The sequence below is a fragment of the Panthera onca genome, chromosome C2, assembly GCF_046562875.1.
Source record: "Panthera onca isolate mPanOnc1 chromosome C2, mPanOnc1 haplotype 2, whole genome shotgun sequence".
In the NCBI taxonomy this organism is placed as follows: Eukaryota; Metazoa; Chordata; class Mammalia; order Carnivora; family Felidae; genus Panthera; species Panthera onca.
Genome location: NC_138347.1, coordinates 135,488,616 through 135,509,917, shown reverse-complemented (window position 1 = coordinate 135,509,917; position 21,302 = coordinate 135,488,616). Strand labels below are relative to the sequence as shown.

Genomic DNA, 21,302 nt, shown 5'->3' with positions numbered 1-21,302 from the left:
TAATTCTGGGGTGGGAATGAGGGTGGGAAATGACTCTGTGGTTTTTAACTTCACCTGTGAGCTATTTAAATGTTCATGGAAAGCAGCATTTGGGGTAAATGCGTATTATTCCAAATGTACTACAGGACCCTTTCAGATACAGACATGCCTAGAAAGTTGTCTTAAATTTGTGTGCAGCGGCACACAAGCCTCATTTCCATGCAACTTTATAGATCTATGGGCTAATTCTAAAATGGAAAATGATTTCAATTTGGACATCATTAGAATGTCTGAAAGCCATTCAGCACCTCTAAGACTCTTCCTGGCTAGGTCCTGGATTTACTTCGCTGTCTTTTATAGAAGTTCTCTAGATAAGTGCTGTCCAAGAGAACTTTCTTCAGGGGTGGAAGTCTTCTGTAGACTACATTGCCCAGCACAATGGCCACTAGCCACGTGAGGCTATTGAGCATTTGAATCGTGACTGAGGATCTCAATTGTAAATTTTATTTAATTTCAGTGAATTCAAATATAAATGTTGTAGCCACTTTCCCCACAGTTCCCTCCTCCTCACTTCTGTGAACTCTAAAAGGAACTGTCATTGCATTTAGCAGGGGAGGCTGGTGGCAGGTGACACTGTGAGCTTTTTGCTCTCAATTATTTATTCATAATGTAAATACTGCAAGGACAGTGTATGAATTCCTGGTAATATGGCAATGGGCAAGACCGTCTCTGCTCTCATAAGGCTTACAGTCTGGTATGCAAAACATTTATTAAGTCAATAATTGTTAATTGATTAAGACTGCAATGACTTTCAGAAAGGAGCAATGCAAGAAGCTTTGAGAAATGGAGGCCATACCTTCTTGTGAGACTAGTGAGAAAGCTCAGTCGGAGTTCCATTTATTCACCAAGCAAGAAGAGCGTGACCTCCCCTTCCCCAAGTTCAAGGCTGGACCCCAGGCTCAGAGTAGGGCAGCTAACATGTGTCATACCATGACCTCCAAAGATGTGAGGTCTGTTTGATTGAGCTGCATGCATCCGCATACTGCAAACTTCTGAACTTGACCAAGTAGATTCTCTCCTAAATTGTGCAGTTGTGATGATGTCAGTCACAGATAAGATGTGAGAAGAAGGGTGCAAATGTTTACAGGATATTGCATTTCCTCTCCAATATATGTTTTGACAAAGTTGTGTGAGTTCCAGCCCCAGCTTTTTCCTCTCTGCTCTTACAAATTTGTATTTGGTCCATTCAAGAAACGATGTGGAAATCAGTCCTGACATTTCAGACAGACAAAATGAGACACATGACAGCAAAACATATGGCTCCAATAGACATCCTTATATGGCCAACACAGACCATATTCCCAGAAATTCATATATGGAAAACACCACCTGCAGCTAAAGCCAAAAAACAAAGAGTTGACACGATAAAAAGAGCAATATGCTACGTAAATTGTGCTGCTCTAAAAGTGTAGAGAGATAGCCAACTGTATTTGAATTTAAAAAGATGAAAAAACAAAACAAAACATGTCCTTAGAAAGTGCTATGGTGGTAAGCATTGCTTTGCTAACAGTCACTGGTGGAGTTGCCATATCTTAAAAGCGTTCAGATTCTAAATGCTTTCTCTGTTTATTACAAATGTATGTGCTATTCAGAACTCTGAATGTGTTTTAATGCTTTCGGATATCTGCCTGCATATTTATCTTAATATGGTGCCATCTGAAATATGCACTAGTCCTTTCATTATTAAGTTTTTTTAAAAAAAAATCTTGTGTATCTTTTACAATATTGTATCTTTGCTACCTTTGTGTAGCCAGTTTGAATGCCTTCTCATGGGATAAAAAAATGGATGCACTGTGTTTTAACCATATATCCACGTGTTAAATAATAGTTCATGTATTTGACTTGTGATCTTTCATGTTCCTGAGGCTTTATATTTTGATAGCTTAATTTATAAAGTTTACTTTAACTTTTTTTTTTTTTTTTTTTGCAATACTTGCATCTTTATTGACAAATATTAGATGCCTGTATGGAATAAATTGATGTTTTTCCCCCCTCCACCATAATTGTTTATCCTCACCTATGCCTAGGAAGGTGGTATTTTCCTAATTATGTTTTTTTCTTCTTTATCTCAACCTGGGTTTACACTGGCCAACGTTCAGTGGTTATAATGAGTATTCTAAAGAGGGAGAGAATATATAGTAAGTAAGCTCATTAACGTACTATATACCATTGGAGGGCATAAGCTTTTGTGTGTCATTTTACTTATGTCATTTCTTATACAGTTCTGAAATAAAGAATGTACTTGAGGGAAAATTAGTATATACATATGTCATTAACATATACATAATGATACTATATCGGTATTCTTTGTAATGAAGTCATTGTTAGATGTCACTATCCTCATTTATTTTATCATTTTCCAAGGCCATGTCCATCCTTATTACACACTTAGGTTGTGTTTAAGAATTAGCTTGTAATTCCTAGTTAAAAGGTTCTATTCAGATTTAAAGACTGCTATTTTAATTCCCACATTACATTAGTATTGGCCAAATCATTAGGAGACTAAGGCAATCAGGATCTTTTTGTCTTATTTATTTGTGTAAATGATAGGATAAACATATTTACAGTATTTTATTCCATTGTGTCCTAATGTTTTCAGTAACCCTTTTTTAGTCTTTTCTCTGCTCAAATTTTGTATTCCAACAACTTTCATTCCCTTTTTTCTTTTTTTTTTTTCTAAAAATATTTAACTTGAGGCGAAGTTGCATGGATAAATTTTGTTTTGTAGTCCATTATAATTTTTCTATTTTTTAAAATTTTGCTCCCCTGGAAGTTTGCACAGCCTGATACTAGAATGCACTGTTCCTGCTGAAATCCAAGCAGGTTTCAGGGAAACGTGTCAGGCATCACCAGTTTGAAGCAACTATTAAAATCTACATCTTGGAAATTCCTAATTTAACCTATCATTGCAAAAATCATTGTCATAGAGATAATTGATGGTAACCAGTTATCTGTGTTTTTCTTTTAAATATCTTTCTGAAATAAGCTTAAGCTCTTCCATCCACAATACCAACTCAGACAGCAGTGCCACATTTTTTACACGTTTGTATTTTTCCTTATTGATTGTATTTCTTATACTTCAATTACAAAATCCTCCTCCGTATTTCCCCACCTTTCAGCTTTTAAAAATGTGACATCACGTGGGCTTTTTTGGTAAAGATTGCCTTATATTTATTTTCTTGCTTTCAATGTTGTGTTTTGTGTTTTATTATTACATGTTCTTCCTTTTGCTCAAGGCTTGGGTTTATATGTGCCAAGATTCACGGTTGCCTTCCTCGATTTTGACTAACCTTTCCGGTTTGTGGGTGAAACTTGGGTGCCATTAGAGTGATATATTTTCATTGTGTTTCTCCTAAACTTGTTCTCCCCAGGAGGCCATTATTTCCTATACTTCATCTTCTGCTTTACCTTCTGCTTTTCTTAGATTTCTAATGTAAACAGTGTCTCTAAGAGTGTATTGGTAGCTTTAAAGAGCTTAATTTGCATATTTTCCTCTTATCTCAGTACTTGTGCTAACTTGTTGCTTTTTTTATGTGTAACAAAATGTTTATCTGACCGATTTTTCTCTTTTCCCTACTAGTGTACTCTGAAAAATAATTCTTACAACATTTTTGGTTCTGTTTAATGATTAACTGCCTTCAGGGTTCTAAGATGTTAGTATTGAAACCCAAGCGATAAACGCTGCATCTCTGTTTTGAATGAGATGGTAATGTTCTTCGTTTTTATAGGAACTATATTTAATAGATTATCTAAATAAGAGGATCATACTTCTGTGCTAATGACCATTAATCTAACCGGGTAATTTACCCTAGATTACACAAGTATTTATTGCTACGACAGATGTATTTACCCATCCAAACTTTTCTTTTACTCGTCGTGAATTAATTTAAGAATGGTGACATCTTCTCCTTTGTGATAACAAGTCAGATCTCTTTCAAGTGACCCAAATTGTGGCTCAGCCTCTATGGGCCACGTATTTCTTCCTCCAACGTGTTTTATGGCTCAGAAGTGAGGGAGTTTTGAACCCACCCCTGACTAGATACAGAACGCTCTTACTCATCTTTTTTTTTTTTTTTTTTTTTTAATGTTGGCTCTCAATAGTTTGGGATTCATCCTCCTTTGAGGATAAATATTCGCGAGAGCTTTCTTTTCAAGGCTCCCGGCCTTTATTCCTGTGCAAACGTTTCTGCACCCTCCGCGCTTCTCCGCAGAGATCTACCTCCAATTGTCTGTCCCCTTCAGCCACTTCTGAAGTCCCCCTACCTCTGTACTCTGTGCCCGTCACCTGTACGCCCGGGCCCCTCTCCCGCGGGGCCTTGGCGCCCTCCCCGCCTCGCCTGTCCCCCGGGTGCCCGCCCGCGACGCTCCCGACCTACTCCCTTCTGAGGCTTTTGCGCGCGTGGGTGGTTGGTTAGTTTCCCCTGGCGCCCTCCCCCCTCCCCCCCGCCCTGGCCCTCGCCCCCTCCTCCCCCGCACTTTCTCCCCCCCACCCCCCGCCGCCCCCCGCCAGTCGTGCCCCTCCTCCCGCCCCGCTCACTCTCGCACACCTGCCCCTGCCGCCCGCGCGCCGCGCGCTCCCCTCCCCGCCGAGGCGGCCGCTGCCAGGGAAGCCCCCTCTCCCCTCCCCTCCGCGCCCTCCCCGGCGCGCCTGGCGGCGGCCGGCGCTAGCCCTCGCGCGGCGCCCTGTTATTCTGGGTATTGTGTGTAATAAATGTCGGGCCGCCTCACTCTAATCAAGCTCATTACAAATTCTTGCGCGCCCTGGGCCGGAAATCGTGCGCTCCCCCACCCCCCCCACCCCTTCCCTCACTCATTCACTAGTTACTTGTCTTTCTGCTTTTTAACTCGCCGCCCCCGCCCCCTCCCCCAATCCCGGCCCTCCAGCCCGGGTTTTAATCCCCATCCCTTTTCCGCCTTCTCCTTGCACCCTGCCCGCCCCCCCCCCCCGCCGCCTTCCTCCTCCGCTCCGCACCCCCTTCCTCCTCCTCTCCCTCCCCCCTCCGCCGCCGCCGCCGCCGCCGCCACTTTCTCGCTCGCTCCCGCTCCCCGGACGCGGCGGATGAGCCGGCCCCGCTGGGGAAGGGCTCGGGGCGGCGGCGGGCGGCCGGGAGGAGGCTGCGTGCTCGGGGCTGGGGCTGCGAGCGGGGTGATTTTGTATTAAAATGAGGAGGAGGAAGAAGCGGCAGCCACAGCGGCGGCGGCGGCAGCAGCGGCAGCAGCAGCGGCGGCAGGAGCAGCGGCGTAGAGGGCTGCAGCCCGGGCGGACGCGCGGAGCCGAGCTGGGCACGGCGGCGGCGGCGACAGCGGCCGGGATGAGTCAACTAATAATTTAATGGGGGCAGAGACGGCAGCGCGGGGGAGAGCGAGCGAGCGAGAGCGAGCGAGCGAGAGAGAGAGCAGCAGCCCCGTCCGGGGACTCGCGCTCACACGCACGCACACACACAAACACACACACACACACCTCTCCCTGTGCCACCCAGCAACAACCGGCCTCGTCACAACAACAGCAACAGCCGCCCTCTAGCCCGGCCCGGGGACCGAGCCTGAAGCCGGGGCGACTCCAAGGGACGCTTCCCACCCCTCCTCTTGCATTTCGGGAAACTCCTCATCAGTTTTGTTGGGGTTTCTGGGCTTCTTTTTTCCCCCCTAAGTCCCAGTGCCATTGTGGTGCTCGTTGTTTACCTCGGACTCGGGCTGAGTGAGAGCTCGGCGACTTTTTGGGGGGAGGGGGCGGGGAGTTCGTCGCTGCCGAGGCGGTGGAGGTGGCTGGGGGGGCGCCTTCAGATTCCCTCCCCCTCCCCCCAGACCCTCTTTTTCTCTCTCTCTCTCTACTCACTCGGCTCCCCAGGCGCTCGCAGCCCCGCGTCAATGGGCTGGGAGAGGGTCCTCGGGGCTGCTATCAGCGAGGGCCGAGTCAAAAGTGGCATTTCAGTGCCTTTCCGGGGCTCTTTCCGCGACCTTCTGCCCCCCACCCTCGCTGTTCCCCGGTAGATGCCCTCCTTGGGGGTGCGAGGCTGTGGGAAGAAAGTTTAAGGTTTGTTAATAATCAGTCGAAATTGTTGGGGAGGGGGTGGGGGCCGTTGGAAGGGAGGCGAGGTGGCCTTCCCCTCCCCGCGTTCTCTGGGGTTATTGGAAAATAATACCGCAAGTGACAGCCAGAAGTAGACTTTCTGTCCTCACACCCAAGAACCAGAGCGAGCGGGAGGGAGGGAGGGAGGGGAGCGAGGGGACCTTTTTTTTTTTTTTTTTTTTTTTTTTTCCTTTTTGGAGACCTTGTCCGCAGTGGGGGTTTTTTTTTTCTTCCCTTTTTAAGAGAATCCTCAGTCACCACCTCGCCTCCCCAGCACCACCACAGTGCACGGCTCATAACGGGTTTTGCTTTGTTTTTACGATTTTCCCCCCAACGAATCACTTGTCAGATCAATTTTATCTTCTCCCTCCTCCCTACTTCCCACTCTCCCCTCCTCCCCCATCGAAAACCCCGTTCTCCGAGGTTAGACATTTTACAAACCATATATGTTGTTTTTCGAATTGTGATTTTTTTTTTTAACCCCCCTCTCCCATGGCTACTCTTCTAGACGTTTATTTCTGCCCTTCCCCCGCTTAGGGGGGCGGGGGTAGGGGAAGAGAAAATAATACAATTTCAGGGGAAGTCGCCTTCAGGTCTGCTGCTTTTTTTTTTTTTTTTTTTTTAATTAAAAAAAAAAAAGGACATAGAAAACATCAGTCTTGAACTTCTCTTCAAGAACCCGGGCTGCAAAGGAAATCTCCTTTGTTTTTGTTATTTATATGCTGTCAAGTTTTGAAGTGGTGAGTTTCAGGTCGGTTTTGCTAATTTCACTCAGTAAAACTGCAGTGTTTCTGTTTCTAGATAGTACTTTGCTTCTTTGTCTCTTTAAAAGGTCACAGTGAAAGCTTGGCCTGGATCGTGCCGGCCATATGGAATGGATAAGGGCACAATCTCTTAAAATGTGATTATGGGGTTCTGTGGGGGCAAATGAGGTGATCCAGCAAGGAACTGGTTGAAAAAGATCCCACGTTGCAAAAAATAGGTTCTGGAAACCAGAATTTTGTGCTTTTCTTTTTTCCTTTTAGAGGAAATGATAGCAGTGTCTGAGTTCACGGTTTAATTCAGTAATGATCACATACAGACTTGTTTTAGAGAGAGGGAAACGGGATTTCGAGAAAGTAACCTGCATTCTGTGTGCCAACCAGACTTTACACTAAAATGCGTTTTAAAATGTGTAACTCAGAAGAAAACTCTTAAGCCTGGTATCTGTTGAGACCTTAGTTAGTTCCCGTGCTGTCAGTCCAGCAGGCCCCTGAAGGCTGCTCTTTGCAAGACCAAACTGAGGTTTGGTGAACTTTAGCCTTGGGCATAGAGTTTAAATGAGTAAATTGGGTGTTTTATGTGCATGTAATTTTGCTTTATAATGTAAAGCTTTTTACAAGATGACTGAGTGTTTAATAGACTCTTATAGGTGGGTATTGGAAGGATAATTTTGCATGACCTATATGATGTTTTGATTGTCAATACATTAACTAAATTATAATCTATCACTTTCATTTGCTGTACAGCTTATAATGCTGTTAAGCCTCATGACTACTTAATATGTTTTGTAGCATTAACTTTGATGCTGTTGTCTACTCCACCCCCCCCCCCAACTTTTTTTCTCAAATTGCCCCACGGGTTAAGTATTTTCTTTTCAAATCATATGTTATAAAATTCATCATCTGCTCTAGGGTAAGGCAACCAATTTCAGAAAAAGCAGCTCTGTATTATAATCCACATGAAACATTATAAACAGTGTTTTGAATAAGTTAATAATCATCACTCTCTAATTTTGGCTTTAGACGGTAGTAGTTTAATATAATGGAAAAGAGTAATCTTGATAAAAAGTGGTTAAAAGAGGCACATTTATTGTTAATGAACCTCATAACCAAAAACAGATGGGACCTCGATCAAGGGTAAACCTTTAGTTCTCAGCGTGCCACCCTAGAGTACAAGGATAAATAGCCATTATTTCTCAAACTTTATAGTTCCTCAATTGGTATTCTTAAGGTTACTTTTACTTTTAAACCTGCAGATTACCATTGTTACTTCCCCCTCCCACCCCAATTCACCTCTTTTCTTGATTATAATGAACAAAGTAATCTATGGTTGAACAGGCAAAAAACATTTACAGAAAGGCCATGCTGATACAAGCTGGCTTTCAACAAACACAGATCTCAATAGCTTCTTTGGTGCAATAATTTTTTTTTTTTTTTAAGTACAAGATATGTTGAATTACCAGACAGCTGGAAGAAAGTGGTAATTATTATAGTCTCTTCAGCTTTCATAAATATGATCCCCAACCCCTTAGTATTCATGTGCTGCACACCTCAAGTACCATGAAAGTTTATAAAATAATTCTACTAAATCTGTTCTTATCAGTTCCAGTTAAAAGTGTATTTTAGAAGTGACTTTGAGGTCATACTAATTGCTTTATTATAAACTATGAAAATTGATGTCCAATGTATAATATAACTGAAAACAATGATCTGTTACACTTTTCCTAAAGTCAGTTAAGATGTTGACTTCACTGCATACTAAATGCTAGTGACTGTGTTTTACCAAAATCATCAAGATTTTTTTTTAAAGTGAGTTTAGCACTTCAATCTAATGTGTATACACAAAGTATTTTCAAGTTTTTTTCTGGTGAACTTGTTAGCAGCATTCTATTACTGAGGGACGCCTAAATATTAACACTAAAACACATAAGTTGTAATGCTTCAGTACCTGAAATATTTGAAGAAAGCCTCCACCTCCCATTTTCTTAAGGGTGAAGGGATCCAATCACATGTTTGAGCCAAGACTTGACTAGGTCTTTAACAGCTCATGTAAGTCCTGAAAATAGAAAACTTGAAAAGTAGAAAACTTTTTCTGTGAATTGACCTGTAAAGCCAATGAAGAGTTTAAAAAGCAGATATTTAGTACCTTCTTTTTAAGGTGGCATATATATATTTATTTTTCCTCATAAAAATTAAACTATGTAAAAATATAAACATACACATCAGGTCTAATTAATATTTTGGACTGTGATAATCTTCCCATTCTTGATTAAAGTGTTGCTATTGTGTTCTGTAATGAGTTTCTAATTTTTAAAAATTGGGAGTACATAAATATGTTATTTTCTTTTTAACTACACTGGTGGTAATTCTTGTTCTACAAGTAAGCCCATTTCCTCCAACTTAGTTTTGTTGGTAGGTGACAAATTGTGTTTTTATTCTAATGTGTGTTGCTACAGTCTCCACAAATTATTTTGTTAACTTGAATGGAAATGTAATACTGTGATCTAGAAATAGAATTAACATCTGCATTATATTATGTACCTAGTTAAGCAATTTTACAAGTATGTTATATTTGTGGAGAGAAATAGGGACAAAATATTTACTTGGTGTATCATATATATATATATGTAGAGAGAGAGAGAGAGAGAGAGAGAGGAAGAGAGAGGGAGAGACCCCCACCCAATTATAACATGTCTTCTTTTTAAATTCTGGCAGGTGATCTTTAGAGGGTAACTGAGTATGGATCATTTGAACGAGGCAACTCAGGGGAAAGAACATTCAGAAATGTCTAACAATGTGAGCGATCCGAAGGGTCCACCAGCCAAGATTGCCCGCCTGGAGCAGAACGGGAGCCCGCTAGGAAGAGGAAGGCTTGGGAGCACAGGTGCAAAAATGCAGGGAGTGCCTTTAAAACACTCGGGCCATCTGATGAAAACCAACCTTAGGAAAGGTAAATACTTGGGAGCCCAATCCTGGAAAGCTGCAAGGCCTTGTGTCTACTCAAGGCCACTTTGTGTGGGGGTGGGAGAGGCAGAACGTGTCTCTGTATGTCCTTTTCCTTGATTCTCTTTCTGATGTGAAATTAGTTGCATTCCAGGCTGCAGTGTCCGTCATGTTTGGAAAGTATAGGCTCTGTGCTTGAGCGCGGTACCTGACCTGTCTCCTATGTAGACTGCAGTCTTTGGCTGTTTGGGATGATAAGGACTGAGTTACATATAATGGCCTTCCTGACACAAGGCTTCCGTGGATAAGGTGTTGTGGTAGTAGAGAATATGTAGGTGGCTGTTGCTTAAACTAACCCTGATTGAGAATAAGACACTTAGATTGAGTACTGTTCTAGCTTTTTCAGAGGGTTACTAGCTGTAAGTCGTTTTCAGAGACAATGGGAACCTTACGTGATACGATGGAAAAGTTTTGCGATATCCTTTTTTGTGGTTTGTTTTCTTAAGAGCAGATTTATTATTTAGCAGTGAAAACCCTGATGATTCTAGTTCTTTATTTCTGCTGCAGTTGAGTATTTTTGATAAAGGAAGGGCAGACTTAGGCAAGTTTATCGGGGGAAGCGTGTAACTGTGTGACTCCTTTCTACCAATTCTATATTAAATTGATGAAGTTTAACAACTTTGTGTTCAGCACCGCTACTTGTGTAGATCAGTGCCTCTATGGGTAGAACGTGTGTGCCTCATAATGGCCTTTATTTTGTCTCTGAACAACTGTGCATAGGAGTCAGATTCTCCTTACATTTGCTAATAAGCCAAGGGTAAAAATGCCATCTTTTAGCAACCAAGAATATTAAGTAGGTAAAGTTAGAAGGCAGAGGAATTTCATTGTGTTTGATGCATAACATTTATCATACAATCATTTATTTTTTTCTTGGTTTGGCGAAAACAAAGAATATATTGATCCTGAAATGAACAGACACAGCAGTCCGTATTGTTAGATCTTTATCTATTAAAAATGGAAAAACAGCACTTCAGCAAATTCTTTGGCCTCTACTCATGATTACCCTATTTATTGATTGTTTGCCAAGAATGTATGCATCTTAAGAAAGCCAGGGTAAGAGCATTAAAAATATAATTTATTACGGCTTTTCAAACTGAGTGCATTAATATTGTACTGTGAAGCACTGGGGCTCTATAAAAAAGACTTTCTGACGCCTGCAAACATATAAGTTCCATAAATTCCTAAATAGGAGATTTCAGCTGTCTCTGGTATTATGTGATATTTGCACAGCAAACTTTAATGCCAGGACAGTTTTAGACAAGGATTCTACAGACTTCACTGCTCCTTATGGCAGACGTGCTGTTTACACAGGCTCATAAACCTTCAGCAAAAGCTTCTAAGACTGCCTCCAGGTTTAAATCATGTGGTATTTTTAGCATTCAGCAGTGACCAGTGCACTCCCCTTTTAATGCTGGAAGGTTACGAAGTTGCTGTAGTTGGAAGTCTCGCCAAACACTAGCACTAATAATCAGACAGTTCAGAGAAGGCTCCTGTTCAGCGTTACTCCCAGTATCAGTAAGGCGACGGTGACAAGTTGGCTGGGAGGTTTAGCAGCTAGATTTGTAATTAAGTGATTCTGTTGCCCCTTATCAGTAGTCACCTTAATTATCTATAGGGTATCTCGAAATAAAATCCAGAGTAAATCCAGTATGTTTCAACAGTTTGCAAAAGCGACAGCTACTTTCATAGGTCTAAGGAGCATAGAGTATAGAACACGTCTGTATCATTCTATAAGAGGAAAAATCAATGCGTGTGTTTTTGTTGCACTAACCCAACTCTTTGAAGCCATCAGAACAGGGGGAGGAGAAACCAAAGTACAGTAATTTCACTTCCTGCTCAATTTTTTTTTAAAACACTGCTTTCACAGTGACATATTTTTAAAATCCAGTTTAATTGTAGAAGGTTCTCAGCTTCAAACAACCAAATTACTAAAGCTTTTTGGTGGTGGTGATGTGTTGTTGTTGTTGTTGTTTTTCATCTTATTTTTCATGTGCATGGTTTCTGTTTGACAGGTGCTAGATAAAAATTGTGGCTGAGATGAGAAAGCACTACTTAAGAAAAAGAGGTTGGATGTTTTTGTTTATTTGTGTAGGAAATTTTGCCAAAGTACCTTCAAGCCAAGGAAGAAATCACCAGTTTGCATGTTGCTATTTTTGCTGTGGTCTTCCCAAGTCTTCTTCTGATCCCTGACAGGTTCTCTCTCTGGTATAAAACAGATGAATGAATGACAAGAATATTGGCAAGCTCTGTGGCTTGTTTTTCATGCCTAGCCTGTTGGGTACCTCCGAATGAGTTTGTGAGCTTTCCTAAGTAAACCTAAAGGGGTTTATTTGTCAGAGCTAGAATCTCTAGTGAACAGTTCGCTAAGGCTTTGGTGAAGATGCGCATGTAGACAAATGTAGCTGTTTTACTGCCAGCTTTTGTTCAGCATAAACGAGAAAACAGAGCGTGTTGAAGGGGCATCGCTGGTGTCAGTAGGATATCCTGATTTTTAGCTCTGGTTGGTGTGTGCTAGAAATCTCCAGAAGTTGGTAGGATTGATTCTGGGAGTCCAGAGGGCAGAGCTTATAGAGGCATTAACGTTATGGGACTAATTGGGGATCCTGGGTGCCCTGTTAAAGTAACCCTTGTCATCATTTATGCTAAAGATGATACCCTCCTGGCAGTTTGCCACAGTACAGTTCAGACGCATCTGCTTTTAACCCTTTTCCGTATATCACTGGAAGTCTGACAGTGCGCTGCATAAACACTTTGAGGACTACAGCATTCCGTGATTTCAGTTTCTAGAAGCCTCTTTTCCAACAGTGGTGTGGCCTGTGCTTATTAATAATCATCTGGCTACTGAGTTATTACATGGATTAAAGTAAATAGAGAACACATCAGATCTGTGCAGATTCCTTTATCCGAATCTGTTATTACGAGGCCAGTTTCCTTTTCTCTGTCTCCTAACCTGTCACAAAGATTGTTTATTTTCAGGGCATGTGGTGACTGTGATGTCTTTTTAGTCAGGTACATTAAATGAGTAGCCATAAAGATAAATCTTAATTATTTGCATTATGCACGTATTGAAATCACGTATTTTGAACATCAGTTTGGTGAAGTTTTGTGTTTCTTGTATGGAACTGTTAAGTAACGATCTTCAAAAAGGAAGAAAAATGCTAATAATTTTATAGTCAAAGATCCTCTGGGCACAAGCAGGGCAAGTTCAATATCAACAAAAGGATGTAGGAAGCGGGAAGGTGGGCTCCTCTGAAGACCAGTGTAGTGAGTTACATTTGCACACTGTATACCACTTCTGGGAGATCAGACAAGATACTTCTCTCTCGTCAGCATTATTATTTGATCAAAAAGGTAATTCTGCGTTAATTGACTTTGGAAAATACACTGTTGAGATGAAAACAGAGCCCAAGTTACCTTAGGACCAAGTTCACATTCTAGTTAAATATTTCTCTTACAACTTTAAAACATAAAAGAACGTACATGTTTGTGTGTGCGTGCTTGTATTTCTGTGCCCTGTCTGCCTGGGAAACACAGTCTCCCTTCTCTCACTGTTGGGAAGATTTATTTTCATGGCTTAGTTTTTCCTCCCCCCGGATTGTGTATCTGAAGGCTGTCGGTTTGCGTCTCTCCTTCTCTGTCTCTTTGACAGGAACCATGCTACCAGTTTTCTGCGTGGTGGAACATTATGAAAATGCCATTGAATATGACTGCAAGGAGGAGCATGCGGAATTTGTGTTGGTGAGAAAGGATATGCTTTTCAACCAGCTGATAGAAATGGCATTGCTGTCTCTGGGTTATTCGCATAGCTCTGCTGCCCAGGCCAAAGGTAAATAATGCATCCGTGGGGTTGGAAAAATTGCTTGGCATCCTTTGTTTACTTTGCAGGGAAAGCACTGAATATTTTTATTCAAAGAACTGTAGCCTGTGTGTTGCACTCGTGCCTTATAGACTGTGGGTTTAAAAAATTGGCTTAATTCAGTTTGGTTTAGTTAACACACATTTTGCGCGTGTGGAATGTCGAGGTAGATTTTTTTTTTTAAATTACTTCAGCTGAATCATTAGTATGCTTATTGACCTTAATAATCTGCTCCACTGAGGACCCACAAGGAAGTGAGGAGCGTATTTGAGCAGATGGACTGTTGAGAGTCAATTTGCATTTATGACTGAATATCTAGTTCTGTTTCTTTTATTCTGTTTCTGATGGTTTTATGGGCTGTAAAGTATTTTTCAATGCTGATTCCCATTGCAATAGAGAATCTTATCTAAATCGTAAAGCCATTTAGAACTGGTTCAGCTATGTCTTATTAGAACTTCCTGTAAGTTAGGAAAATGTGGCCTGTGCATAGGTTTTATTGATGGGCTTTTATTTCCCAAATAATAAACAACCCTTCAGTCATTTACATAATTTTACAATTTGGAAAGCTAAGCTGTGAATATTTTCATTGACCTGCCTTTTAGAGGGAAGGGAATCATTCAAACAGAAATCACAGTATTGCTTGTGGTGGGGGCAGCGTAAAAAACAAGGACAACGACAACCTCCTGCTGGAAATATTATCTGAAGGGTACAATATTTAGTGATGTATTCTCTTTATCTGGAATAGGGCTAATCCAGGTCGGAAAGTGGAATCCAGTGCCACTATCTTATGTGACAGACGCCCCTGATGCTACGGTAGCAGATATGCTTCAAGACGTGTACCATGTGGTCACATTGAAAATTCAGTTACACAGGTGAGTCAGGACAGCAGTTCTAGGGCAGAACGTTTTCCGTGCCTGCTCTTTGGAAATAAAGCGTGTCTGGTCAGCCTTTGATGTGCATTTACTGGGTGTTTCAGAAAGGTAAATCCAAATTGATTTCATTGTTTTGCCCCTTCTGCTTTATTTTCCTAACTTCAGTGGATATTGAAAACCCGCTCCCCCCCCACCCCCAAATTTGTAGGTTTTATGCAGGATATCAAAAGACAAGACTTTTTATATTTAGTCAATTAAATGATGCATTACAAGAAGGCATTTTACATAAAGTTTACTTAAGAGAAAAATATTTTTGCATATCATGAACAGTGCCATCTGTGTACATTTTGTGAAAGAATGCCTTATTCACTATTGCCGCGATCTCATTTATTTATATATTTTTTTTACCATTTTAATTCGTATGAACGGAGTCACGAAAGGAAAACGGTTAATACGTTAATGCTTTTCACGATGGCTCGCGAGAAAGCAGTACACCTTAAATTGTCTTCCCAAGCGCATCAGAGCAGGAAGGTAGAAGTAACGTGAAAAAATAGCCACCACAGGCAGCTGATGTATAATTCATGCATCGATACAGCAGATGTGTTGTATAAAGTAATTAACTAATCGGAACAATCAGGAGACCGAGAGCAATCTCCAGATGCATCTGTTTGATGCGCAAAATGAAATCTGTCTGTCTTAAAGGAATGTTCTGCAGCGGGATGCAATCTTGTAATAATCCCCTTTCTAATCTATGTCTCAAATAGTTGCCCCAAACTAGAAGACTTGCCTCCCGAACAATGGTCGCACACCACAGTAAGGAATGCTCTGAAGGACTTACTGAAAGATATGAATCAGAGTTCGTTGGCCAAGGAGTGCCCCCTTTCACAGGTACTTAGCATAGCATGTAATAAATAATAAGCCATCATGGGCAGCCCTGATTTCAGGTTTGATGGGGCTCCATAGTCGAAAGCAACTGGTATCTGAAGCAGGTCTGTCAAAATTGCAAGGTGACTTGACCCTGGTGACTTGTAACAATATGCCTGATTTATTCTGGACAGCGCCGTTACGCTTTTTCTCCCTTGGGGAAAAGAGCAAAGGAGAAACAGCTCAGCAGAAGACTGCCTTAGCTTGTTTTTAGATTCCTCCTCTGAGTTCTCTGAGCATGGAAGCTGCATTCTCCTGAGTGTCCTTATGTAAGAGAGAGTAAAGGTTGTATAACCTCCAGGAACCTTTGGTGAGCGCGAGCGGCAGTGTAAGTGTTAATGGAAAACTTCGCCATGCTACCTCAATAAAAAAAAAAAAAGAGTACAGTTTCTAGATATTTTATCCGTTAGAAAAAAAGGAGGAAAAAAAGCATTTCGTATAAACAATCATAAAAATAAGGAGTTTCTTCCCTGTAACTAAAGGTTGAGTGGTGCTCGGGGTTTTGTCACCAGTTCTGTGGCATTGGTTTACTTGTTTTGCTTTGTTCTTTGGTGGAATTTTATTTTTTCCTCTGAGATTCCTGTCATGTTATCAGAGACTCTTGAAATGAGATAAAGATTTATTATTGTATTTGATATTTTAGAATGAATTTTGGTGAAGCGTAACTAAAACTCTAGATGGAGACTGCCCCTTTTTCTAAATTTCAAACCAAACATTTTTGATCACGCTCGGCTGATTTCACATAAGAAAGGGTGCTGTGAACCTGCTCTTCATGGGCTGCTTGTGTAGTCGCTACATAATTGTGTCAAGATGCCATCCCCCGATGTGAGGTCATCCCGTGATCTAGTACGATTCAAGTATGATCCGACGAGATTTTTACCCCATTTTGAAGTTTTTCTTTTATGTCAAGTTCAAAATGGAATCCTGAGTGTTAGTCTGTCAGTCACTTGAATGTGAACCGTATGACTCTGCTATAAACATTTCTGCTCTTGAGATTTTCTCAAAATATACTTCCAGTGTGATGCTCGTGAAGGTACTGGTACCTTTAGAAGGAAGCTTGCGGGCTTTTGTGCTACTGTCTTATGGAAACTCCATGTATCCCAGGTTGCTGCATTACAGTCCATCGGCTTTACTTTGATATTTGTTAACAATTATAGGAGTGAAGCAAGTGAATTAAATTTATAGTTAATTATGGCTTTCTATATCATAAGGTAAGCTGTAGCCATAGGTAAAAAAATTTTTATATTGCAGGTGTCAGTTTCTTGGAATTCAGGGCAAATTCTTTTTGTCATTTAGCTTATTTCCTTCTATCTTCCCTCTCTCACCCTTGGAGTAGAGAGGATGTGCTCACCCTTGGAGTAGGGAGGATGTGAATTTATAACCATCGAATAAAAGTAATTTAAATTAATTAAACACAGTTAAATCAATAGGATGATATAATGAAGCAGGTGACTCTTACATCTGGGACTTGGGGTTTCGCAGACAACTCCAGATAATGTCACTTGGTTACTAGCATTTGAAAACTTGAAATGGCCTAGAAATAAACTTTTTTAGAATTCAAAGTTAAGACCTACGTAGCCCCAGTATGTTGCTGGATGTCCCATTGATTTTGGGAGGAAATTCAGGCAACGATTTCAGGCATTTACTGTGAACCGGAGAAGAGAATGCTAGTGCAAGTATTTACTGATATAAGCAGGGAGAACTGATTGTTCAGTGACCTCAACATTCAGCCAGTAAACTTTACCTCACTATAGCCTGGAAATATACTTGTGAACGTACTTAATGTTATCATGGGAAGTGAATTGAATACAGACAATTATAACATTAAACGGAACGACCAGATGAAATTCGGGGCTTGGTTTTGGAGTCCTCCGTGGGTGAGCTTCTGTGGAGACGCGTCTAGGAGAACATGAGGCTGTGTGTAAGCTGGAGCCCCTGCTGTGATCGTGAAGTGGTGGAACCAGGCTGTAACTTCACCATCAGTTGTAGTTACAGTTGTCCTTTCTTTAAAAATACCTTTCGAAAAAACTACGTGTGGTTTACCAGTGGCAACAGATATTTGAGGTTAATTTAACGCTTAATATGAAAAAAAGGCGACCTGTTCTTTAAATGTGAGGGGGTTACTTCTCTCTCTAGAATGAGTCCATGAATCTGAATACTTAATCTGGAACGTTGTAATAATGAACTGGTTTCCCTTTGCTTCTTGATTTTCTTTTTTGTTGTAAGTTATTAAAGAAGAGAGAACCAGGCTCTGTCAGGCCTTAGCCCAAAATATATGGTGAGCTGGGCAAAACAACTCTTTCTCTCCCCTGTGGTTGAGATACAGTGATGAAGATGGCTTTGTGAAAAATGCCTTGCAAGTAAATATTGCCTCACTTTTACACAAAATGGAACCCGACGCGAAGAAACACTCATGTTAAGACTTGTTTAGCCCCCCGCCCCGGCCTGTGGAGTTTTCATCTACTTGCTTGAGCATTTTGAGTATAAAAGTCTAGCATACACATTTTGCTGTACATTGAGAGTTTTGTTTACTATGATAAAATACCTCAATGGCAAGTATAGCTACAGGGCCCCTTAATACTATGCTTAGCAGAATGTCCAGCCTCTGGACCCTAGCTTGACTCCCTTTACAGAGTAGAGTCCGGGAGGGAAAACCAATGGGAATCCAGCAGGAATGTGCTTGGGGTGCCTGAGAAGCCTTGCCTCCAGTGCTCTTCGGAGGATTGCCCCACACTTGCTAGACAGATGTCCTTGGAATATTCAAACTAGGTTTTGTTTTTTTTTAATTTTTTTTTCAACATTTATTTATTTTTGAGACAGAGAGAGACAGAGCACGAACGGGGGAGGGTCAGAGAGAGGGAGACACAGAAGCGGAAACAGGCTCCAGGCTCTGAGCTGTCAGCACAGAGCCCGACGCGGGGCTCGAACTCACGGACCGCGAGATCATGACCTGAGCCGAAGTCGGCCGCTTAACCGACTGAGCCACCCAGGCGCCCCTCAAACTAGGTTTTTATTGTACCCAGACTCTTCCTTGGACAGATGAAGAAGCCAATGAGCCTAGAGGTTAGTCAAAACACTGGTTAGTGTCTGACCCAAAAATCCTTTCCCAATGATAAATTGTAGAGTGTGTTGATTTTAAAATGCACACTTAATGTTTTTGTGCAATAATGTGTGATAATATTTGCAAGGTTTTCTCCAGCTGCAGAAATTCCGTAAGGGTGCATGTGGTTTGATTTATAACTATGCCTTTATTTCTGTGACCGCTTTCCTAAATCATGAATCTGCCCAAATAGATTGACATCCATCTATTACGTTTTTGTATCACGTGTTTATTTTTGTAAAAACATGCTAAGATGCAAACACTTAGCTCCTTATGGAGCCGAAGTCGATCGCTTTCTTGGTCGCTTTCTTGTTACTTTTACTTTTTTCAGTGGATGTGGTTGGATAAGGCGGGCGTTGTATTCTGAACTGCAAGTAAGAAGGAGAGAATCAATCTGGCTTGGGGACAAGAAAGCCTGTGGTCATAAGAACATTGAGTGTATGGATTCGGGAGGTAAATGGGAACTTAGAAAGAAGTAAACATTTGATTTACAATAAAACATTTCATTTTCATTTTAGTTTTCCCTGAAGTTTTAGAAATTGAACTTAAGCACTGGATAAATATATATACATTCAGTATAAGGATAGATTCATTTTGTTAAAAGGTCAAGGATTACTTCTCCCAGCCTAACTAATGTCTTTCTTCTAAAAATGTTTAGATCAGATATTCCTGAGAAATTATAATCTGATACGTGCATTTTTACCACCCCTACCCCACCACACACACACACACACACACACACACACACACACACACTCACTCACCCATCATGACTTTCACATTGTTAAGGGATTGGATTACTATTTCCTTTCTCACCTAGAGATCAGTAGCCCCAGGCCCTAGTCCTGCATGAAGTAAGTGAAAAGCATAATTTTTATTTTCAAGTAGCAAAATATATATAAAATGTATTTAAGTTTGAATGTTTCATTTATATTTTTATATGAAATTTATTGTCAAATTGGTTTCCATACAACACCCAGTGCTCATGCCAACAGGTGCCCTCCTCAATACCCATCACCCACCTTCCCCTCCCTCCTAAGAATGTTTCATTTAGAAGTTGTATTGAATAAAATCATCTTTCCTTTTCCTGAGAGCATCTAAGATCTAATATATGCCAGACTTTCTGTTAGGTATTGGTAGGACAGGTAAACCTGCCCTCCTGAAGCTTACCGTTTGATCATGCTGATTCTATGAAACTTGACAGTCACTGCCATAAGCATCTAATAGACCTCTGTGCTCAGTTGATTTTTAGTCTATATGATGCATAGCACCAGAGCAACAACTTAAAAATCCATATCAGTTGTACTATAAATACGTGTTTTTTAAATTGCACTTTGCATTATTGTTTCATAATTTTTAGACTGAAATGACACTTTGAAAATTTGTAAATAAGCATTAATAATCACTCTATAGAGGGAGCACCTGGGTGGCTTAGTCGGTTAGGCGTCTGACTTCGGCTCAGGTCATGGTCTCCTGGTCAGTGAGTTCGAGTCCTGTGTCGGGCTCTGTGATGACAGCCTGGATCCTGCTTCGGATTCTGTGTGTGTGTCTCTCTCTCCCCTCCACTCATGCTCTGTCTCTCTCTCTCTCTGTCTCTCAAAAATAATAAACACTTAAAAAAATTTTAAAAAAATCACTCTCTAGACAGCACCCAACATCAATATTCATCTATTGTATTTCATCTGAGAGTCTAACCCTATGAAATTTATTCACATGTTCACATACTTAACTCATTCAAAACTATGTATTGGCAGTCTGCTGTGTGACAGGTTTCCTGTTTTCTATGTGGTAATAAGGATGATACACCTTCATAATTGAAATAATTTTATTTAGTGCTTTTGATGTAGGATGGGCAAGTCCATCACCCTGAGTGGAATATAGTTTGTGTTGTACTCACAGTGGAGGCAGCGTTTAAATGAGTCTCATGGTTGCATAGCTGCTAAAGCAGAGGAGAGAGAATTCACACCCAGAGCCTGTGAGCTTAACTAAATATCCTTCTTGGTCATATATAGATGAAAGATTTTTTTAAGGCTTTCTCAAATTAATTTGATGCGTTTTGTAAAATACTTCCATTTCCCTGAAGTAGTGGTAACTACTTACAGTTTTCCAATCGCATTTATTCTCATTGCTGAAATTTTGGTTTAGCAGATGTGTTTTGATTTTGTTGTTTGCACATTGACTTGCTTTGAAAGTATTATTGTTTCATGCCCCTAGTTTAGAAGTGAGAGGGTAGTTTAGAGCACAGGGACTAACTTCTGGGATACGGGTGTTTTGGAGGTTCCAAAAGGCTTGAGTTTACTAGCTCTATGGCAGTCACTTCCTCCCCCCATCCTGTCACATCCATCTGGATCAATAGGTATAATTGAGCTAATAGGCCTTTATTTTGAACCCCAAGACAGTGTTAGGAATTTGCATTGGAAGTAGTGGGCACTTTAATTTCTTGAGTCTATTTGCAAGTATAGACCTTCCTCAGCCACTGGCCTGATATGATAGATGAGGATATAACTGCCCAACTCCATTTAAAAATAGAGCGTTTCCTGTTTGAGATGTGCTTGTAGGTTTTTGTACTTGCCCGTTCCTGATTAATACATAAATCTTATTGGATACATAAACTTTTTTAAATTCTAGGACTTTTCCCAGTCCTTACTCTACTGACCATGGGTATCCAAGGTTATGA

The 21,302-nt window shown here is 41.0% G+C and overlaps 1 protein-coding gene across 9 annotated transcripts in view; it reads left to right on the top strand.

The window, feature by feature from the left end:
* The window catches only part of SATB1 (SATB homeobox 1), a 101,601-nt gene that overhangs the window by 14,535 nt on the left and 65,764 nt on the right, over positions 1–21,302 (top strand). For 4 of the 9 annotated variants that reach the window (XM_081790133.1, XM_060638583.3, XM_060638580.3 and 1 more), the window contains 4 exons: positions 9,586–9,820; positions 13,523–13,699; positions 14,475–14,601; positions 15,366–15,489. In XM_081790133.1, coding sequence (XP_081646259.1) covers positions 9,610–9,820; positions 13,523–13,699; positions 14,475–14,601; positions 15,366–15,489 — 639 coding nt within the window. In that variant the 5' untranslated portion in view covers positions 9,586–9,609. Of the gene's footprint in view, positions 1–5,003; positions 6,074–6,292; positions 6,861–9,585; positions 9,821–13,522; positions 13,700–14,474; positions 14,602–15,365; positions 15,490–21,302 lie in introns of those variants that run through there. The other 5 variants (XM_060638589.3, XM_060638588.3, XM_060638581.3 and 2 more) reach the window with 4 other exon arrangements.